The following is a 23,274-nucleotide window of genomic DNA, read 5'->3' as shown; positions in this document are numbered from 1 at the left end:
AAAAAAAAACAAAACAAAAAAACAGAAAATGCACTAATTTGTGTGTATTCTAATGACAAAAAAAAAAAATCTCTTGTAAGACAACTAAATATTATAGGAAAAAACGGGGGAGACAATGAAAACTATTACCACAGGGACCAATTAGTAAGTTTACTATCTAAAAAGAACATTAAATTTAAAAATCATGTCAAAAATTAAAAAGAAACTCATGTCAAGAAAATTGTTCATTGGCCGGGTATTTAGCTCAGTGGTTCCGCTCCTGCCTCGCAAGCACAAGAGCCTGAGTTCGATCCCCAGCGAACACACACACAAAAAAATTGTTCATGGGCCAGAGATTTAGCTCAGTGGTTCCACCATCTGCTTCACAAGCGCAAGGACCCAAGTTCAATCTCCAGTACCAAAAAGAAAAAAAAAAAAGTTCATAATATCAGCATTATTCAAGAACATGCACCCTGCTTCAGAATATTCCCAAATTAAATTTAGCCAAAATTAAAATTTTCTAATTGTAAGACTGAGAAAAATATCTTAGAGACTATCTTAGAGACTATTATATTCGGGTAGATCATGTCGCAGGCGAATTGCTTTCAGCTTTTCCACTTCAATTTTTGCTCTTAGTAGCTCTTCCTCAAGTTGCTGCCTTCTTTTCAATCCATCCCTCTTCTCCTGAACATATAATCCAAAATTTTTTTGATTTTCTAATATTATCTGATGCTCCTCTTTCAACATTTGTAGGACCTGAGGATCATACCCTGATAGTGACCTAATGTGTTCTCCACTCTCATGCTGAAAAAAATCATCTCTCCTTGGTACAGAAGATGGAGACGATGTCATTCTCATATCAACGGAGGAAAGTGATGGTGACAAAGATCTTTCCACAACATGTATTAATTCATGTTCTTCTCTTTGCTCTAAAGTATTACTATGTTGAGGATTTAAAACCAGCGGAGGAGGTTTAATGTCTTCTTCTTGTTTTACCTCCACTGTAATAGCAACAGGATGGTGATCCAACATTACCTGTAGTGAACTGGTACCAGCTTGTGCAGCCTCATCCAAGTTTGAACTATAGCACATAAAAAAAGCATTATAAAATGTAAATCAAAGAGTATATGTATAGCATAATTTCATATTTAATATACATTAATTATAAAGCTGTAACAAAAAATATGACTCAAAAGTTGAATCCTGAGAGTAACAAATTAAAGTGACTAAGATTAAGATGTGAAAAATAAATACATATAGGTCTACTCCATCCTTAACCTTTCTTTGGTTTTGCTTTGTGGTGCTGTGGATTGAGCCCATATAGCCTGTGGCATGCTAGGTAAGTGCTCTACCACTGAGCTACATCCTTAGCCTTCCACCCTTAACTCTATAATTCAGATTTTAAAAGGGTAGGCATTACAAATACTTTAGAAGGGTAATGAGGTAAATAAGAAAATCAATTTTTAATGCTCTCAAAGAAACATCAATTATCCCTATAACCTTTTTTTGGGTTCTAAAATGGTGAAAAGATAAAGGTGCAAGATCCCAATGATGAATGTGACTGTACTGTATACCTAAAATGTACCAATAAACTCAATTAAAAGAAAGAAATAAATAAAATGGTGAAAAGGGTCATTTCATGCTTTCTGGGCCTTGCTATTCCTACACCTTAGCACTAGACCTCCTGCTGTTCTCCCAGAGTGATCTAAAACATCAAGACCTGTAACTTCTAAGAAAATAGTGGAAAACCATCTATAGAAGGCACTAATTTCTGCCTTTTCATAACTATCTGGAGATTAGCCTAATTATCTTATTTCAGATAGGATGGCGTTTCTCTTTTACCTATCCTGAACAGCATATGAGTTAAAGTTCATAGGAGCAAGGGTTTTATCCATCACTATATACTCAGCACCTAGCATAATAAAGCAATGTACTTTAAAACATAGAAGATGCTCACTGCATGCCGAATACATTAATGAACAAATAATTTTTTAGGTCAACTGTTTCTAAATGCCTTCTATAGATATGTTTATTAAATTTACACTCATATGAATTCCTAATAGAGCCAACTAAGGTTTTAGCATAACTTAAACTTTAGCATTATATTTTTTTTCATTTTATAAACACAATGCACTTTAAAATTTTTTTCATGTGCAAATTAATTGTTAACAATATATAAGCCTTTTTTTTTTTTCAATTTATGCTTCTGCCTAACTTAAAAATAAAAGTTACAGGAGGAAGAGATTATTGAGATATTAATAGAATCATGTCAACATTACTTAGAGAACATTTTATAAATGATAAGTAACATCATTAACAATACATTCTACTTGGAAGATTAAAATGCTGGAGTAAATTCAAGTACAACATAAGGGAAAAAAATTAGAACTCCCCATATGTCACTATTGGCACAAAATTGCCAGAAATAACAGATATTTGCCAAAGAGGTAGAAATGAAGGAACTCAACCATATATAGAGAGAGCATATAGTAATCTCTTTGAAAATTAAATCTTTTTGTTTTTCTTCGTCTTGTTTTTGTCGTTTTATATGTTCCAAAAACAAAACAATGGTCTATAAATGTAATTCAAATTAGGAAGATTTGCTTCTATTAATATTTTTACTAAAACCTAGAATGGGAAAAGGTTAAAGATACAGATGAAAAAAATTTTAAATCTACATAATTACTATTCAAAATTAGAACATAAACATAACATATCTCCATGTAAATTAAAAATATGCTTATACTGGGCTGGGGATTTAGCTCATGGTTCCACTGCCTGCCTCAAAAGCACAAGGACCCGAGTTTGATCCCTGGTACCAAAAAAAAAAAAAAAAATGCTTATATTACACTCCATTTTAGTTAAAACATTACAAGTCAGGAATACCAAATTTTTTTAAAAAAGCCTTAGAGAAGTTCATAAAAATGATAAAGGACTTGTAAAATTTATGAATCTAAATAAGAAAATCAAAAAAGTTATAAAAACAAAGTATAATCTGGTATTAGAGGTTAAAAAAGACATGATCAATGTGAGTTATAGCACCAGACTTACAAAAAGTTACATATTTTAAAATAAATTTAGTAATATAAGCAGTGATATTTCCTTATAAAGAAGGCACTGGTAAGATTACTGTCATATTTATATAGAAACATAATTAAGATTACAGAAGTAATTATAAACAAGATAATTATTAAGATTCAAGACATCAACTGAATAAGTACAAGAAAGATAAAAACATATTTAATGATTAAGTTATTATGGAGAAAACATCAATTAGACACTAATATAGGCAAGAATTTAAATGGTATAGTTCTTGTATTTTTCTCTTCAAAATCTAATATTTAAATAATAGGTAAAGAAATGTATAAATCAGTTAATCTGTTTCTATCAGAGAAATGTTGGTATCCTGAAGAATTGTGTGTACATTTATAACATAGGTATATACACACAAAAAGTGTAAACAGATACTTGCATATTTATTTTTCTTCTATACTTGTATTTTTAAAATATTCAACTATCTAAAACTAAAGTTTCTATGTGTGGTTTTGAAATTATTAAAAATCTAAATTTAATAACCAAAAGATACAGTTTTATGCCTGTAAAGCAAAGGCCATAATTCTCCAGTTTTGGGGGGAGATACAGGGTGGAAATTTGGAAGAGACAGCACAACATAAAACAGTTTTACTGTGGAGTTCACTGGACATCCCATATATTAAAATTTCATCATTTGTCATCATAGTGAATATTTTAACCAGTGGCCTCAAGTATTAATCCAATATGAATCCACGTCCTGGATACCACTGGCAATATTTTTTTTACTGCACTATCTAGTTGAAATAAGCAATGTACGCCAAGAAGCTTAGCTCAAAAATATTTTCCTAATAAGTCACAAAAATAACAGCTACATTTCACTAAAAAGTTTTTCCTCTATTTCTTGCCTAAATTCAAAGAACGTTCACAGGTAATCAATAGTTTTGCTTATATAAATAATGTCTCTCCTACCAGTAAGAAAGCACACTGTGTAAAGCTTTGTTTGAAAGGCCCCTCAACCAACACGGAGTTTACAGTTTGTTTACATTACCCTAAATGGTTCAGGAGAATGTAGCTGCCATTTTTTATCTTCTGCCAAGTGTTGAAATTTGAATTAGTAGCAAGGTAATACTTTGAAGATTCCCAGGTAAATACTAGTTATACAGAACATAAATCTAACCTGAAAATTACTTCTAACCCTAAAAGAACTCGGTTGCTGTAATGGGTATGTTTAAATTCCTAGTTTGAGATCTTTGCAAAGCAATATGAGAAAGCTTAACTTTCCTGTATGACCCAAGACCAAAGTGAAACTAGACCATTAAGGAATAAAAACAAAAACTTTTAATTTTATTATGTAATCTTAATCTCCAATTAGGCATTAACTCCCTAAAGTTGTTTTCATCTTATTTTAAGTATGTTCTAAAAATAATTTAACCTGTTTTCATGTAATGTCATTAATAACTTTACTTCATTGTTGATTTCAGTACTGTCAGTTTAAAGCATATTCAGTAAGTATAGACAGACAATTCATACAAAAGCAAAGGTTCCATTTCTCTGCCAGTTAACTTTATATAAATTTTATATAAAATTCAAAGATCCAACGAACTGTAATCTTAAATGAGAAAAAAAGTATCTCTCTGAAGCAAATTAAATAACTTTAAAGCTTAAAAAGTTTATGAAGTTAGGTCATAAATTTCATCCCATTTATTCATCCTTAACCTTTACTTTTAGAAATTATAGAAAGGAAGGGGGAGGGGAACACAGTTAAAAACTGGCTTAAATCAAATGCAGCAGAAAAATCCTTATAGCCTCACTGTTCTTTTTTTAAGAAAGCAAAACAAAGACACTATTCATTGCTCCCGTAGTGGGGATGCTTACTATGCATATCTCTTTCACAGCTAAGCCAAAGCCCAATAGATAGGAGGCGCCATAATTTTCCACAACAAAATAAAATAAAGCTTACCTTTGTATGTGGTTCCTGTCTCTTACCAGGCAAAAACTGGAAATCTGGGGAATCATCTCCATAACTTTCTTGGTTGGCTCAGAAATATTGCTTTTAAAATCTGATTGGGCCTCTTTTTGCTGCAATAGCTCCTGTTTGGCATATTCTTTGAGCCTTTTGTAAAGGGTTCGTAGGCCCTGCGCTGTTCGAGGAGGGCGGTCTACTCCAATTGCATTATAGTTAACTGCTATGATATCCCAACATCTATTCTTTTCCACTATCACTGAATGTTTGTTAGTGTGTTCTTCGAGAATTTTCACATATGGCTTCACAAGCTTTAGTAAATCAAGCTTTTCAGATAAGGTAAAATTGGAAGATCTAGCCTTTCCTACCATTGTTCTTTTCAAATTAAGTAGGCAGTGTCTGAAAACACCACGCAGCCTTCAGCTCTGCTCAGCTCTTTTCACAAACAGAAAAAAGATCAGGCTTAACTAGGCTAGCCTCATTTAGGCCCACGCCTACAGGGGAGGGTTTATTAAAATTCCTCCAGCTTAAACTGACGCAGGTTCAGGAAATCTGCTTAAACCAAGCCTGACCTACATAAAGCTTCTCACTGAAGACAGGAAGGCACAAGCAAAACACACTTGTGTATAAAGAGAACCGCTGGAGATAGGATTTAATGCACAAAGGTCTAGAGATAAGCATGGAACACAGCTAAAAATTAGCTAATTTAGTGAGAAAATCGAATTTCCACGTATGTATGCCTGGCTGATAAGACTGAAACTGCAATGCAGTTATCACTTAATAAAAACAAAGAAGGAAATGTTTTGTGCTATTCGTTTACGAATTCAACACACAGAAAACTAAAAGATATAAGTGGTGAAAACAAGGATTCCTAACAGATCTAATCACTGTTTCAGAGCAGGGTGTTCTCCCTGACAAAATCTGCATAATGCTGGTCCTGCTGTCAATCAGGAATTGCATATCCTCTAGCTAGTTAGGTTACACCCAGCTCAGACTACACAGTAAAGCTAAGCTGCTTTCTCCTTCATTTCACAGTCTGCATCAGCCTCTGCATATTTTCAGTTAAGAACACTAACTCTCAAAACCAGGTAAACATTACATTCTAAACCAATGGATTATTCTAGTTGCACATTGTGTGAATATACCAGCTTGTTTGATCATGTTATGAAAGAGCAGGATTTTTTTTATTTAGGTATAACCACATGACCTAGACTATAAAGGAAACGCCTAATTTAGCCATTTGCAAAGTTATCAGTTTACTTGCTTACACCTGGTCTGAAAACATATGAAAAATTATATAAACAAAACAAACCTACTTTCTCATGATAGACATGTTTCTCCAGTTAGGGATATTAATTAAAAGCATGCTTGAACATGGTTCATTCAGTTCAGTCAAACAATTACCAAACACCTATAAAAACTCTCCCAAGCACTGTGCAAGGCCCAAGGAAAAGGTAAAGGTCCATCCAGATACAACACTTATACAGCTATAGAAAGGCTATAAATTCTCAATTTCCTTGTTTTCATTCTTTTAATCAAAAATTTCATTCAATTAAATTTACCGAGGTCTCACTTTGCACCAGACAATATGCTAAAGTTTTAAATACATTATGTCAAAAAAATTAAAAAATAAAAGCAAGATTGCTGTATGTTCCATAGAATAATAGTACCTGTTGCCTGGCATACCCTACTAGACAATCTGATTCTGTAATAGCCCTAGCTTCTACTCCCTTTGAGCAGTTTTACATCTCAGTAAATTGTAGAAAATTACCCCAGGTTGAGTATCCCTTATCCAAAATACCTGGCACTGAAACCATCTCAGGTTTTGGATTTTCTTCAGATTTTGGAATATTTTCATAAATATGAAATGAGGAATCAACTAAAGCCTAAACACAAAATTCATGTGTTTCAGATATAGCTTATATACATAGCCTAAAAGTAAATTTAGGCTATTTTTTTATTCATTAAGTTTACTAGTTCTCTTTAGGTATAGAATATGACGACATTCATCATTGGGGATTTGCACCCTTTACATGACATATATTAGTTCTTATCTTTTACCCTATTTCAATACCCTGCCTTCAACCACTCCACTCCTTCTGTTTGTTTTTTTTTTTTCCTTTTCTCATATTCCTTTTATACCTGTATTTCAACCATAACTGGTCACCACAAGAGATTAAAGAATGGAATTTTCTACCTTGGGGGCTTCATGTCAGTGTAGAAGATATCTTGCTTATGAAGAAGGCAGTTAGCTATTGGAAAGGCCTGAGATAAGAATGGAGACCAGCCAAACCCACAGAATGCACCCTCCCTTCAGGATCTTAGTAGAGAGTGGGCTGCACTCCATGAAGCCAGGCAAAGAATGAATTTCCTCAGGCAACAAGGAATGCAGAGCACTTCCATGAGGATCCTGAGGGAGGGTGCAGTCACTCCCTACTAAGATCCTGTATTCTGAGGAAGGTTTAATGAAAATTAACCAGTTCTTTCTTGGATCCCAGTTTACTGTAAACACTGTGAAAGAGCTGGAGAGCCTGAATCCCAGTTGGTCACTTTAAATCCACAGTCCTGTGATAGGTGACCACTAATCAATGAAGCCCTATTTGCCTATAAGTAATTCCGAATTGAGAGGCCATGTGGCAACCTCCTCAGGACCCTCCTGTATCTCAGGGGCTATTCCTGTTCCCCCAATTAAGCTTTCCTACTCTTAACCTCCTTTGTCCTTTATAATTCATTCTTTGATTTCGGGGGACACAAACTGAGCACATCTGACATCTAGCAGGCTGGGAGCTATACTTCTTTATCAATAGCAACGTTAAAGTTTCAATTTTTGGAACATTTCAGATGTTATATAACTTGTATTAATCCAAATGATTACTGTTCATACAGAAACAAACTAAGAAAAATGAGCCACCTAAAGAACCAGACCAAGTATTCAAAGTCATTCTAGCTTCTAGGCTTTCAAAACAGTAAAGGAGAATGAATCAACAGCTAGATTAGGTATATCCTTTAAAGAACACAGGGTTCTTGATGAGGCATGGTGGCGTACACCTGTGATCCCAGTTCTCTGGAGCCTGAGGCCAGGAGGATCACTGCTAGTTTGAGGCCAACCTGGGCTACACATAATGAGTTCAGGGCCAGCCTGAACTACTAAAGGGAGATCCTGCCTCAAAAAACAAACAGCCAGGCGTGGTGGCGCAAGCCTGTAATCCCAGCACTCTGGGAGTCTGACCCAGGAGATAGCAAATTTGAGCCCAGCCTGGGTAATTTAAAACACTTAGCAAAACTGTCTCAAAATTTAAAAATTTAAAATGGGCTGGGGCTATAGCTTAGTGAAAAGGCCCTGGGTTCAAACTCTAGAACTACAAAAACTAAAGATTATTTTAACTCATAAAATGGCACAATTTTTTAAGACTGAAAATGTCAAGAATGGATGAGGATGCACGGGAGAAAGTGCTGCTCAGCACCGCTGAGAGTAGGATGTAGGATACAAGAAATAAAGGTAGGAGAAGCAGACAAGGAGATCAAGATTTTTAAAACTGTGGAGAAAAACTGCAGCTTTAGAACACAAGCCTGGCTTATCCACTTTTTCCCCTTTTCCCAAAACAGCAATGGGCAACTCCCTTGTAGCTGCCCAAATGAGTCCTCATCTACTGCTTGGGGTATCCCCAGGAATAGACCATTACCTCACCAGGGGTGGGCCACCCTCCCCCACCCACTAAAGCTACAGATTACCGAGAATTCCAGACTTTCACCTCCCAAAACACAGAAAGATCCCCAGTTCCCACTGCATCAACACCTGCATGCTTGAGTGCGTCCTGTACCTCCTTCTAATCCTTCTCTGGCCTCTTTTACTGACGTGTACAGAAAATTATTTTTCCTTGATGGGAGTCAGGGAACCTGCATACTTATTGCAAAGCAGGCAGTGGAACCACTGAGCTAAATCCCCAGCTCCCGCATACTTACTTCAAAGGGCTGGCTTACCTTCCTTATTTCAGACTCCAAAACCCTCAGACCCAGTCAGGTGACAGGGCTATAAAAACTTCCTATCTTCAATCCTTGGTAATTTTTCACTTCCCTGACTCTTACCTGAAGCCCCACTCCCACCCCACCCCCTCAATCCTGCAAAGGTGCAGTCACCTCTGCACAAATCCAAATGGCTCTCTCCCCTACTGTCAAGAGATGAAATCTCTAGTTAAAGTTAACTAGTGAATAAAATTTGTAGTTATTGAATAAGATCTGTTTGTATCTCTTTAACATCTAACTTATTTTTAAATCTTTGATCCTAGTGAATTAAAAAAACAAGTTGTCAGTATCTGCCTACATCCATATGTATGATAACATTTATTTAAACCAAATCACTCATATCATTAAGAATTTAGCTTCCCAAACCAGGCATGGTGGTGCATGCCTGTAATCCCAGCACTCCGGCAGCTGAGGCAGGAGGATTGCTGTGAGTTCGAGACCAACCTGAGCTAAATAGTGAGTTCCACGTCAGTCTCAACAACATAGTGAGACCCTGTCTCAAAAAAACAAAAAAAGACCGGGCAAGATGGCACATGCCTGTAATCCCAGCACTCCAGAGGTTGAGGCAGGAGGATCACTGTGAGTTTGAGACCAGCCTGAGCTACATAGTGAGACCCTGTCTCAAAAAACCAAAAAAAAAAAAAAAAAAAAAAGAGAGAGAGAACTTAGCTTCCTGTACAGTATATTTTTATGGGGAACTTAGGTACATCATCTTAATGAAATGCACAACTCATTCTGAGGAAAATATACCAAAGTATTCAACTTCAGAATTCATTTTTTAAAAAGAGAGGGGCCAGGTGTGGTGGCACATGCCTGTAATCCCAGCACTTGGGAACTTGGGAGGCTGAGGCAGGAGCATCATCATGAGTTCGAGGCCAGATTGGGCTACATGAGTTCAAAGTCAGCCTGAACTATAAAACAAGACCCTGCCTCAAAAGACAAAAAACAAAACAAAAAAACACGAAAGTTTTTAAGAATTAAATAAAAAGACTGATGTACAAATAGATATGTAATAAAGCAAATAAAGTGGTACCTTGGTTTACAAACTATTTGTTTTTCAATTTTGGGGAAGATGGCTGTGCATGTGTGCAGGTGAGGGGAGAGAGCCCTGTTCATGTTTGTCACCTGATGCTGAGTTTGCAGACAGAAGCAAAATTTTGCCAAATGCCTCTGTTTGCAAACTGAATTGTTTGCAAACTGAGAAGTTTATAAACCAAGGTATTCCTGTATAACAAAATTTTAATTGTAAATTTGAGGTGATGGGTATAAGGGTGTTCAATGTAAAATTTTTTCATCCTTTACCTTTTTCTTTAAATTTTTTTGGGGTGATTCCTGGGATCGAACTCAGGACTTTGAGCTTGCAAAGTAGGCACAGTGCCAATGAACTAAATCCCTGGCCCTACCTTTTTCAAATGTTCATGTTTTTACTACAGAGAAATGATGCTAGAGAAGACACATAACCCTACCCTAATTTAAACATTATGTGATGTTTTCATATAACATAGTACTCCATGAAAATGTACAACTTTATGAACCAATTAAAAGTCAATTTTTAAATTATCATAATAAAGTGTTTTAAAAATTATCCTTCAGAAGAGAACAAATAAAGCAGTTAACTTTTTTTTTTTTCCTTTTTATAATACCAGGAATCAAACTCATGGCCTTGCACTTGCCAGGCAGGGCTCTACTGCTGAGCAACAGCCCAGCCCGTAATTAATATATTTTAAATTCTTAACCACTAAAAATGTGTGAGGTTTGAAAAAAGCTAAATTTCTAAAATAAAACTTACTTTTACTAATTACATGTTTATACATTTTCAGAATGAAATCTGCTATAAACCATCTCACTGCAATGTATAAAAAAGGTCACTACTAAAAAATAAAAATAAAACTTACTACTAAAATTAATAATCAGGAATAATTATAGCATAGGCATAATTGTTCTATAACTTCTTTTTTCAGTGCTGGGAATCAACTCAAAGACTTTGCACAGGCTTCACAAGTTACCAAAAAAAAAAAAAAAGATATAACAACAAATTCTAACATCCTGAAGAGAATAATAAAAAATACTATAAAAATTTTGGGGCCAGGGATTTGGCTCAGTGGTTCCACCGCCACCGCCTATCTCAAAAGTGCAATGGCCCAAGTTTGATCCCAGTACCATAAATAAATAAATACATACATACATACATACATATCTCACACTTCACTGTGCCCTGGTAGCAGTATTCTGTGAAGTTAGGTAGTCAAAACTATCAAAACCTAGGATTCAGGAATCTTGAAACTTTTCACAAAACTGAAGTCAAATTGAAAAATGTACATTGCTTATGCTAACTGAATAACCAAACTCTACATGATCTAAACTTAGGTACACCTTCTTGGAATAGCTCCCAGTTATCTATTAAGGATTTCTGCTTGACCAAATGGGATCCATCCTTTGCTGGACTGTGTCATCTAACATGAAGTGAGCTAGTTTAAGAATGAAGCCAATCCTGTGATGAGATGGAATAAATAGAAAATGGGCTCGTGATGGCATCCTTTAAACTACTAGGACAGTCGACTCTAAAGCCTAAAATTTCCAATTACAAATGGCAATAAAAATCTTTATTCAGGTAAGCCAGTATTTTATTATTATGTGAACCTAAAGCATACTAAATGATACAAAAAGTATAATCTTTGTTGTTTGTCTTAGTATTGTGTTTACTTGTTTACATATTTTAGGTTACTTAAATTATCACTTCCACATTTGGTTTTGAAATGAAGACTCAAGTAAGAGATAAGATGTGAAGACAATTCAAAAGTAGAGGGTAGATGGGAAATACTACACAAAAAAACATCAACAACTGGGATCTTATTCTATTAAAGAGCTTTTGCAGAGCAAAAGAAATCACCAACAGGCCAGGGATTTAGCTCAGTTGTTCTGCCACCTTCCTTGTAAGTGCAAGGTCCTGAGTTCAATCTCCCTACCAAAAAAAGAAAAAGAAAATAAATCACCAACGGAGTGAAAAGACAACCCATAGAGTGCAAAAAAAAATTTTTAGCCAGTGGTTCCTCAGACAAAGGACTCATATCTAGAACATATAGAGAACTGAGAAAAATCAGACACACACACCCCCAATTTAAAGACTTAATCCTTCTCATATAAAGAAATAGAAATGGCAAATAAATATATGAAAAAAATGTTCAACATCACCAGTTATTCAAGAGACGCAAATTAAAACAACACTGAGGTAGCCGGGCGTGGTGGCACACGCCTGTAATCCCAGGACTGGGGAAGCTGAGGCAGGAGGATCCCTGTGAATTCAAGACCAGCCTGGGCTACATAGTGAGTTCCAGGTCAGACTCAACTACATAGTGAGACTCTGTCTCAAAAAAACCAAAAAAAAAAAAAAAGAAAAAGAAAACCCACAAAACATCACTGAGGGGGTGTGTAGATTTAGCTCAGTGGTGCTACTGCATAAGGTCCCACGTTCGATCCCCAGTACCAAAAAGAAAAAAAAAAGAAAAGAACACTGAGGGGCCAGAGATGTAGCTCAGTGGTACTGAGCTTGCTTTGCAAGCACAAGGTCCTGAGTTTGATCCCTGGTACCCCCCCACCGCAAAAAAAACACTGAGATTCCATCTGCAGAAAGAATGGCTATTATCAAATCAACCAACAAAAAATGCTGGCGAAGCTGTGGGGGAAAGGAACCCTTCTCCACTGTTGGTGGGAATGTAGACTGGTGCAACCACTGTGAAAATCAGATTCCTCAAAACACTAGGATGAGGCCAGCGGTTTAGCTCAGTGATTCTGCCACCTGCCTCGAAAGCACAAGGACCCGAGTTCAATTCCCGGGTACCAAAAAAAAAAAACTAGGATGAGAAGTCCCATTTGAGCCAAGCATGGTGCCACACACCTGTAATCCCAGCACTCAGGAGGCTGAGACAGGAGGATCACTGTGAATTTGACACCAGCCTGGGCTACATAGTGAGTTCCAGGTCAGTCTCAAGGGCATAGTGAGACATGTCTCAAAAAAAAAAAAAAGTCCCATTTGACCCAGCTATTCAATTCCCCTTCTGGGTATCTTCCCAAAAGAATTAAAAGCACCATACCACAGCAATATATGCACACTCATATTTATAGCAGCACAGTTTATCTTGAAAACAACCAAATGCCCATTAACTGATGGATAAAAAAAGATGTTTTTTTCTATAATGGAGTACTATTCAGCCATTAAGATGGAAAAAGTTCAGACATTTCTAGAAAATGGATACACCTTGAAACCATACTCAAGAGAAATAAATCAAACACATATGTAAATATTAAATTGTTTCTCTGGTGTGAGAAACTGAAAGGGTAAATAAGGACCAAAATTATAATTGATAATGTGAAATAGGAAGAAATTATTCATAATAATACCAAGTGTGAGATACTTTGTTCATAATTTAAATGTTTTAGTTTTGGTTTTGGTTTTAGTGTGGGGATTGAACTCAGGACCTTGCGTTTTCCAGGCAGGCATGGTGCCACTGAGCTAAATCCCTGGCCCTAATAATCAAAATGTTTTACTCAAAAAAAAAAAGGTACAGTATTATTAGGAAATGAATTGAGACAGATTAGCAATTGAAAACTTTTTTTTTTTTTGGTACCAGGGACTGAAATTGGGTCATCATGCTTGCGAGGCAGGCGGCCCAACCACTGAGCTAAATCCCTGGTCCTGAAAATATATTTTAAGATCATAATACAGTGTATTTACCACTGACATTCTCTATTTTTCTTATGAAATTTATTTTTCAAAGAACTGTTTGTATATTTTATTAATATTTACTTATTACATTAAAATTTTTAAATGTTTAAACAAAATACAAAAAAGTAGAGGCTGGAAGCAGGGCACAGTGGCACATGCACATAATCCCAGGGGAGGTAGCAGAAGGATCAGGAATTCAAGACGGCCTGGGCAAGAGAACCAAATGCCATTTCAAAAGGGGGGGTGCTATTTTTATTTTAATTACTCCACATTGGCCCTACCTAAAGAGTAAAGCAGACTTCCAGCTAACTGAGGAAGTCTTAGTCAAATTACATAGTAAATAATGAAAATTTTTCCAAGGACAACTTAGGGAATACCTCTCACAAAACTAGTGCAATTTTTAGGCTGTGGGGAATGACATAAGAATTATAAGATTATTTGAGAAAAACAGTAAAATTGTGGTCCTTCTCTTTAGAAAGATATGTGTCCTTCTGTTTTTTACTGTGTCCTAGTCATCCAGTTCATGAGGAAGGGATTCCTGTTCTAGGGTTATGAAGAAAACCAAACACATATCTGACACAGAACAGGTGAGCTCAACAGCAGGTCTGAGGAAGAGGATATCCCACTCACAAAGGCCACGCATGGATAGCAACTTGAGAACAGAATTAACAACCAGTGGCTGTAAGAGGTAGGCTTTGCATTATTAAGAGGATAAGGAGCCCACTGCATTTTGCAAGGGTGTGATTGGCTTAATTTTGTGGCTGGCAAAGAACTAAACCTGCTATTTAGGAATAAGCAGGAACTGTACCTGATCCCTTTAATAAGAACTGTTAAGCTAGAGGACGATATCCAGCGAAGTAAAGTGGGGAATAAAACAGGCCCTCCTGATTTTCCTAAATGTCAAGGCATTACATAATATTGAGCCTTAAAAATAAATAACCAAAGTTGGGGGTACAGCTCAGAGCACTTAGCACGTATGAGGCCCTGGGTTTGATCTTTAGCACCACTAAGTAAATGAATAAACCAACCAAACAACCAATTAGAAAATGAGCCAAGACCTGAACAGACATTTCAGAAATAAAAATAGCCAATAGGTTTATGAAAGGGTGCTCTACATCACTCATCACCTGGGAAATGCAAACCAAAACAAATATCATCACACCTGTTAGGATGACTATTACCATGAAGACAAGAGTAAAAACATTAGCAAGGGAGTAGAAAACAGGGGATCTTTGTATGCTATTGGTAGAAATGCAGACTGATGCACTTGTTGAGGGCAAGGAACATTGTGGCAGTTATGTCAAGTATTCAATACCACCAAGTACTAGCAGCCAAGGTGAGAAGTTACCAAGAACTAGAAGACAGCAAACACAAAAAGAAGCTGACTGGTTACACTCAAGAACAGATGGCCCTACAACCACAGCTAGAGCATCAGATAAGACAAGTGGACATTACTACAAAAACACACATTAAAAAGGCGGGACATGGTGGCACACGTCTGTGATCCCAGACTCTGGAATTTGAGGCAGGAGGATCACACATAGTGAGTTCATACCCAGTCTGAACTACAGAGCAAGACCCTGTCTCAAAAACAAACAAACAAACAAAAACAAACAAAACCATAAAGAGGCACTATAGAGCTGTAAATGAGATGCTTAACCTTTACTCAGGAACCAGGCTTTGTTTTTTAGCCTGAGGGAACTTGGATTCTGTGGGACTTCCATTAAAATGGTAGGTTCTCCCAGCCTGCTGCAAACTGGAGCTGAATACTCAGTGAGTGACATCTGGACACAATTTTGTCTCACATTCATATGAATGACCGGGATCGGGACCTTATACCTGTTAGTATGTGCCTTATAGAGAAGGATTTGCTGTCTGAATTTGTGTGAATAAACTGCATTCAAAAGACAGTATCTATCTGTTGCCTGATCTGTTCATGTCCCTTTACTCTTCTGTAAGTTGTCTGCAACAGAAGTTCCTAAAGAAATTACAAACAGTATAGCCATGCAACCCAGCAATTCCTCTTCTGGGTACACAAAAGAGATGAAATCACCAACTCATAAAGATTTGCATTCTCATCCAGGCAAGGTGGTGCACACCTGTGATTCCAACACTCAGAAGGCTGAGACAGGAGGATTGCCATGAGTTCGAGGCCAGCCTAGACTATACAGTGAGTTCAAGGTAAGCCTGAACTACACACCAAGACCCTGTCTCAAAACAACACAAAACAAAACAACAAAGAAAAACTGCATTCTGGTGTTCACTGCAGAATTATTTGTAATAGCCACAGTATGGCAATTACCTAAACGTCCACTGGCAGATAAATGAACAAAAAAAATATGGGGGACACATACACAACGAAATACTATTCAGCCTTAACAGAAGGAAATATTTCATTTGCTGCCACATGGACAGACGGAGAGGACATCACACTAAATGAAATAAGCCAGACACTGAAAGAAAAAGGTATGATCTCACTTATATGTACAACATAAAAGAATTTCAAACAAAAGGTCAACTATACATAGACTAAAATAGTTTCAGACAGGTAAATGGACAGGTGCATGTTCAAAGAGTACAAATAATAGATATATAGGAAGAATAAATCAAATGAGAGAATGTACAACAATTAATAAAATTAGATATTTTTGTTAAGTAGATTTCACTGATGTCATAAAAAATGTAACTATGTGAAATACCTGTAGTGGACATCCTAATTTGCTTCACATTGCTAACAATTCTACAAGAAAGGAAACCAGGAGCCTTAAAGGAAAAAAAAGGTAATATTTTATACTTAAGAGAAAATGTGATAACCCTAGAAATGGTCCTGGATAATACCTACGTAATTTCAAACATTCTTCAAGATGATTTGGGAGGATGTACATGACAGGGTCAGTATTCAAATGATCAGAATCTGTTTATTTTTTAACTAGACTGCTTCCAGGACAAAGTTCAGAAAATTTATTCACTCTTACACAAAGTAGAAACTCAAAAACAGTCCCAGTATAGGTCATTCTAAAAGTTCTTCTTTATCCTGAGAACTTCAGGCAGATTCATTAAGGGAGAATTCTCTTCAATGGTGTTTTCACAAGGAGCAGAAACACAACTATCATCTTTCCCCTCTTCAACAAACTGGGCTGCTGTCACTGTTTGATAATCTGAACTGGAAAACAACTCTACACACCTCTAAAATCAGAAAATTTATTTACTCCACAACCCAAATCTTTATTTAAAAAAAAAGGCTTAGGAACAAAAGATGGCATCCTCAATTCTTACTTTTTGTGGGAAATCTCTATGCAGAAAAAGATTGGTCAAAATACTATTGGAAGCTGGGTGTGGCAGCACACGCCTGTAATCCCAGCACTCGGGAGGCTGAGGCAGGAGGATCACTGTGAGTTCAAGACCAGCCGGGCTACACAGTGAGTTCCAGGTCAGTCTCAACTACATAGTGAGACCCTGCCTCAAAAAACCAAAAAAAAATAAATACTACTGGACTCCTTCCAGACATATCTGAGACTGTTATATAGGAAATCAGTAGACAATGAGTCACTGTAAGAAAAACAACAATCATCAGTCAACTTATAATTCTAAAAATTACTTCTCATTCATACAGTCATTAACTATAACAGTTTCTCTGAAGACTGAATGACAATACAGTAATACAATCAACTGCAAAATAAAACTGCAAATTTTGTAAAAGACTGACATGATAAATGCTTTTAAAGACTGACTGGAATATCAAAGGATTTTAGGCCCTTGGGAGAAGCTAAATTCACAAATATTTCACAAAAATAATGCTCTTCATGATGGTGCTAAGAAAGGCATAAACAAAAGAATCTATCTTTTTTTTTTTTTTTTGGTACTGGGGATTGAACTCAGGACCTTACACTTGTGATGCAGGTCCAGTGCCACTGAGCTGAGTCTCTGGCTCAAAATCTATCAATTTTTTATTTTTTGTTTTTATTAAATTTCTTTCCCATTCCCCCCCTCAAGCTCCCTGCCCTACGTACAAAAGCTTGTTTCCATTTTTTCTTTTATTTTCACTTTTTTCTTGTCCCTTTCTTTCTCCCATCCTCCTCCCTTCTTCCCCTTCACATTTGTTCTCATTTCCAAACATCCCTTATACATTTCGGTCCTTATTTCCATTTTTGGCTTCTTATACCCGAGAAACAATGAGGTTTTTAAACATGTGTGTCCAATTTATTTCACCTAAGAGTATGGTCTCAAAGTCCACCCATTTAACTAAAAATGTCTGAAGCTCATCTTTTATGGCAGAAAAGTACTCCATTGTATATTTAAAAAAAAAAATCTGGGCTCAGTGTTTGCACCAACTGCCTTGCAAGCACAAGGCCCCAAGTTTGATCCCTGGTAAAAAAAAAAAACAAAAAACACATCTTTATCCACTCATCAGTTGATGGGCATCTGAGTTGTTTCCAACATTTAGCTATTACAAACTGTGCTGTTATAAACATAGGTGTGCATACATCACTGTGATATGACACTTTTAATTCTAAAAATCTACCAATTTTTATCATGCCATAATTTTTGTGAGAAATAATCTAAATTCTTTTGTGAGCATAATCTAAATCTTCATCTTCATAAGTATATAAAATCTTAAATTCCTTTTATTCACAAAAATATTATTAATTGTAGTTCTTTTTTGTTTGTTTGTTTGTTTGTTTTTTGAGACAGGGTCTCAGTATGTAGTTGAGACTGACCTGGAACTCACTATGTAGCCCAGGCTGGTCTGGAACTCACAGCGATCCTGCCTCAGCTTCCCGAGTGCTGGGATTACAGGTGTGCACCACCACACCCAGCTTCAAAATGGAAATTTAAAAGTAAGATTTTTTTTCTTTTAGCAATCAGCAACTTCAAACTTTCTCCTGCTGAGCACATAAAACACCCCCTCCTCTCCTCTCCTCTGCACAGATGAAGTGACAGAGCTCAGAAGAGCTGGCATCAGGAGGCCTGGAGCCAGTTTCCTTTCCACAAGAAAGGAGATCAGGAGTTAGAGATAGCTGAAGGGGTGACTGCACTGTCTCTGTTTCTTCCCACAAAAGACCCTTACCCACTTGTACAGGGTTGTTATAAAAAATCCACTTGTCAAAAATAGGTTTTTGAAAAAAAAGTTTATTCCGATTAGCAGAGACTAAAATCAGATTCTAGCAGCTAGCTGGGAAAAGCCAAGTTTATCATCTCCATGTACGAATGGATGGCTGAAACCAGGAGAGAGATATTAGCAACTAACTGTGAAAGGAAGGCTTATCTAGAAAGGTACTGAAGGGGCTAAGGAATCTGAGCTGACATATTTATGACTCGGGTGCCCAAAGACAATCTGCTCAGCTGTGTAGACAATTCCTGGACTTTTCGGCACCATGGGGGTTGTAACATTTTGTATTGAGTCCACTTGTCCTATTTACTGAGAAGCTGCTGTTGTTTACTAAAAGCAGCCCGTTTGCTCCATCCTGTGGGTTTAGGCCAGGCCTGACATTGGTGAGACGGTGATTTGAGATAAATGGGTCCCTCCATTTCCTCAGAGCTAGCTTTGAATAAATCATTTTTTCTTTTTGCCAAAATATATGGCTACCAAAAAAATTTTTTAATACATTTATATATATATATATATGAATGATTTGGTCAGCAGCAAGCAAATGAACCTGATCGTATGAACCTAAGTGGCCCATAATATACTTTGTTTTTTGTGTGTGTGCATGCGTGTGTGCATGTATGGGGGGGGCTTTGTGCTGCGGAATCAAACCAGGGCCCTGTATACGCTAACCACATCATCTACCACTGAATTATACCTCCAAACGTAAACTCATGGTTTTTAAGATACGTAGAGGCCAGACGTGGTGACACCCACCAGTAATAACAGCGCTGAAGAGGCTGAGATGAGGATCACCATGGGTCAAGGCCAGCCTGGACTATACACAGTGAGTTCAGGGCCAGCCTGAACTACCATAGCAAGATCCTGTCTCAAACACACACACACACACACACACACACACACACACACACACACACACTGAGATAGATACAGAGGTCACTAATTATATATTTCCTGGCTTTGATTGCTGGAAACACTGCAGTATCCATAAGTATGCCTAGTACTTGTGTGTTTCTTGTGTTTGTTTGTTTGTTTTGTTTTGTTTTTGACACAAGGCTTCACTATATATAGTTCAGGCTGGCCTCCAACTCATGGCAATCCTCCTGCCTCAGTCTCCCAAGTGCTAGGATTACAGGCATGCACCACTACACCCAGGTGAGACCTTAGTTTCTGCTTTTTTTTTTTTTTTTTTTTTTTTTTTTTCAGGATCTCACTATTTAGTTGAGACTGACCTGGAACTCACTATGTAGCCCAGGCTGGTCTCCAACTCACAATGATCCTCCTGCTTCAGCCTCCCGAGTGCTGGGGTTACAGGCATGCACCACCACGCCCGGCTTGAGACCTTGGTTTCTAAATACCATTCTCAACTAAAACTGGAATTAGAGACCTTGACTGATTTCAACTAAAACAAAGATTTTATTGAGCCAGATAATGCAAAAGTACTCTAAAAAACAAACAGGAGGAATCCTTATAAAGGGTTCACATTGGCTAAATCTGCAGCAAACTAAACATTTAAAAATGATAACATTAATAAAGCACTGAATAAAACAAATTAATGAATCCATAAAAAATGAATTAAATAAAGGGAGAAGAAGGGAAAGCTGTTCCCTACAATTGATAATTATAGATGGAATTAGAAAATCAACCTTTGGGGCCGGGGATTTAGCTCAGCAGTTTGGTGGCCTGCCTCACAAGCGCAAGGACTCAAGTTCGATCCCCGGTACCAAAAACAAAAAAAAAAAGAAAAAGGAAAATCAACCTTTGACAACAATCATAACAGTAAAATTTAGGCAAGAGTATACTTATTTGTTAATTACAAAGGTAAAACAAACTTTAGAATAAAAAAAAAAAAAAAAAACACTGCAGGCACCAAGACATATTCAAATAAACACAATGTCACCAGTAATGGGATAAACTGGCATTGTGTACTTCCTGATGGTATACTAAGAATTATTTCTGAGATATTCCCGCCAAAATGTATAAACAGAATCCAATCATGAGGAAACATCTAACAAGAATATTCTGCAGGTGCTTAATTTGTACTCTTCAAAAAGGTAGAAGACACAGAAGATAAGCAAAGACTAAGAAATTGCTCCAGAGTTAAGGTAATTAACTGCATGACAGCTAAATACCACAAATAGTCCTGGACTTCCAGGGAAAAAACCCTTTTTTTTTTGTACTGGGGATTGAACTCAGGACCTTTTGCTTGCAAGGAAGGCGGCAGAACCACTGAGCTAAATCCCTAGCCCAAAAAAACTTTGTTTACTCATTTTTTAATTTACTTTTGCCATAAGGATATTGTGTTAGGTCTTTCAGGCTGCTACAATAAAATACCACATACTGGGTAGCATATAAACAACGGAAATTTTATTTCCCACAGTTCTGGAGGCTCAGAATTCCAAAATCTAGGCAATGGCAGACTCAGGACCCAGGGGACCTGCTTTCTGATTCATAGATAGCACTGTTTCCTGTGCTCTGGTACTCTGGAAGAGACAAGGCAGCTCTCCCGGGCCTATTAAGGGCATCAATCACATTGATGAGGCTTCTGTCCTCAAGACCTCATCACCTCCCAAAGGCCCTTTCTCCTAAAACCATCACAGTGGTGATTAGGTTTCAACTCATGATCTCTGGGGAAACACAACATTCAGACAATAGCAGACACCACTGGAGCAAGTGGAGAAATTTAAATGAGTTCTACAGATCAGATAAATGCTAGTATTGTATCGATGTTAATTTTCTGATTTTTAACAGTTATACTTTCATAACTTTATTGTACAAAAACCTCACTTTGTTTTGAAAATACATAATGAAGAATTTAGGATGACAGGGATCACATCAACAACTTACTCTCAACTGGTTCAGAAAAATTACACACAATACACACAAAAATTACAAATTTAGCAGTTCTTTGCACTAGTTTTGAATTTTTCTGTAAGTTTGAAATAATATTCTTTTTTATCTGAGTTTATTGGTACATTTTAGGTATACAGTACAGTTACATTCATCATTGGGATCTTGAACCTTTACATGACCGATCTTGCTTCTCATTTTTTCTCCATACCCCTGCCCTCCCTTCACCCCCTCCACACTCCCCTACTTACAAAGACTTTGTTTCCATTTTGGAAATGATATTCTTAAATACTAAAAAGTTTAAATTAAAAAGCATAACAAAGTAATTTTTTTTAACTATTAGACTGTCAAATACCAAAAAGTGTCCAAAAAGCTGGGCTTGGTGGCACATGCCTGTAATCCCAGCTATTCAGGTGGCTGAGACCAGAGGACCACAAGTTCCAGTCCAGCCTGAGTAATTGAGTGAGACTTAAAATAAAAAGTGATGCAGGTCAGGACTATACCTCAGTGCTTCCGCCACCTGCTTCACAAGCGTTAAGGTCCCAAGTTCAATCCCCAGTACCAAAAGAAAAAAAGTGATGGGGATGTAGCTCAGTGGTAGACCACTTGCCTAAAATAGATGAGGTACTAGGTTCAATCCCCAGTACCAGGGGAGAAAAAAGTATAATAATATACAGAGTCCACCAAAAAAATGTATACACACTTTAGCAATTCGCTGTACTAATAAATCTGTGGAAGCTAATAGTCATCACTTTGAGCACCTCAAAATTGTAGAGGCCAAAGGTAACTTGTCTTAATCTCATGATATCTCAATACATTTAGCATTAAAAGATAATAAATAAATTTAGTATTAAAATATTTTTACAAGTTTTTATTTTCCTCACGTATACTTTTTAAAAACAGACTATACATAAACATAAATGGAACATCACAATAAATGATAGATGTATAGCTCAAGTATTGTTGCTACAAGTATAAATCTGTACTAATATCTGCAGATGGTAACTTATCATTTTCAATCACAATAATAAATGTATATACCTTGTAATCAGCATCTAACTCCAAGCTATTATCCTGTGAATATATTCTCACACATGTATACAACACATAGCTATTCATTTTACCTCTTTTTATAATAACAAAAGATCCCAAACAAGCTAAATACCCATTAATAAGGCATTGGCTTCAGTACATTTCATATATCCATACAATTTACTTTTTTTTTTGGTACCAGAGATCTAACTCGGGTCCTTGCACTTGCAAGGCAGGCAGCAAAACCACTGAGCAAAATCCCCAGCCCAGCATAAAATTAACTTTTAACAACAGTGAGCTACTTCTAAGTATACTGACAAAAAGAATTTAAAGATACATTATAGTAAAAATGCAATGTATAGAACAATGCAATTAGGAAAATTTTATATAGAGAAAATATATCCATGAAAAATGTTTGCAAATACTAGAATGCCTCAAAGAAGATACACAAAACACTGGTAACTGCTTATCTCAAGGGAAGGGAACTAAACAGCTAGAGATCAGACAAAAGGGTTTGTTTTTCCTATATTTTTCATGACTTCTGATTTTTTTTTTTTTTTTTTT

General features: G+C 36.6%; 2 protein-coding genes across 9 annotated transcripts in view; both read right to left on the bottom strand.

The window, feature by feature from the left end:
* Rad54b (RAD54 homolog B) overlaps positions 1–23,274 on the bottom strand; it is a 92,306-nt gene that overhangs the window by 44,265 nt on the left and 24,767 nt on the right. The window lies entirely within an intron of this gene.
* Positions 369–5,462, bottom strand: Fsbp (fibrinogen silencer binding protein). The gene is made up of 2 exons (XM_010619609.2): positions 4,973–5,462; positions 369–1,060 (listed from the first exon to the last, which is right to left on the bottom strand). The coding sequence occupies exons 1-2, from the start codon at positions 5,344–5,346 to the stop codon at positions 538–540; spliced, it is 897 nt and encodes a 298-aa protein (XP_010617911.1). The 5' UTR covers positions 5,347–5,462; the 3' UTR covers positions 369–537.

Source organism: Fukomys damarensis, unplaced genomic scaffold (assembly GCF_012274545.1).
Source record: "Fukomys damarensis isolate Sample0158 unplaced genomic scaffold, DMR_v1.0_HiC HiC_scaffold_5, whole genome shotgun sequence".
Taxonomy (NCBI): Eukaryota; Metazoa; Chordata; class Mammalia; order Rodentia; family Bathyergidae; genus Fukomys; species Fukomys damarensis.
Note: the sequence above shows the minus strand (reverse complement) of the source record. Positions and strands in the feature narration are given on the sequence as shown.

What these genes read in the sequence shown, in the direction of transcription:
- Fsbp (XM_010619609.2), bottom strand. Translation starts at nt 5,346, where the DNA reads ATGGTAGGAAAGGCTAGATCTTCCAATTTTACCTTATCTGAAAAGCTT. An exon ending in GACAGGAACCACATACAAAG is followed by an intron (nt 1,061 to 4,972) that starts GTAAGCTTTATT and finishes TATGTGCTATAG; the next exon opens with TTCAAACTTGGATGAGGCTG.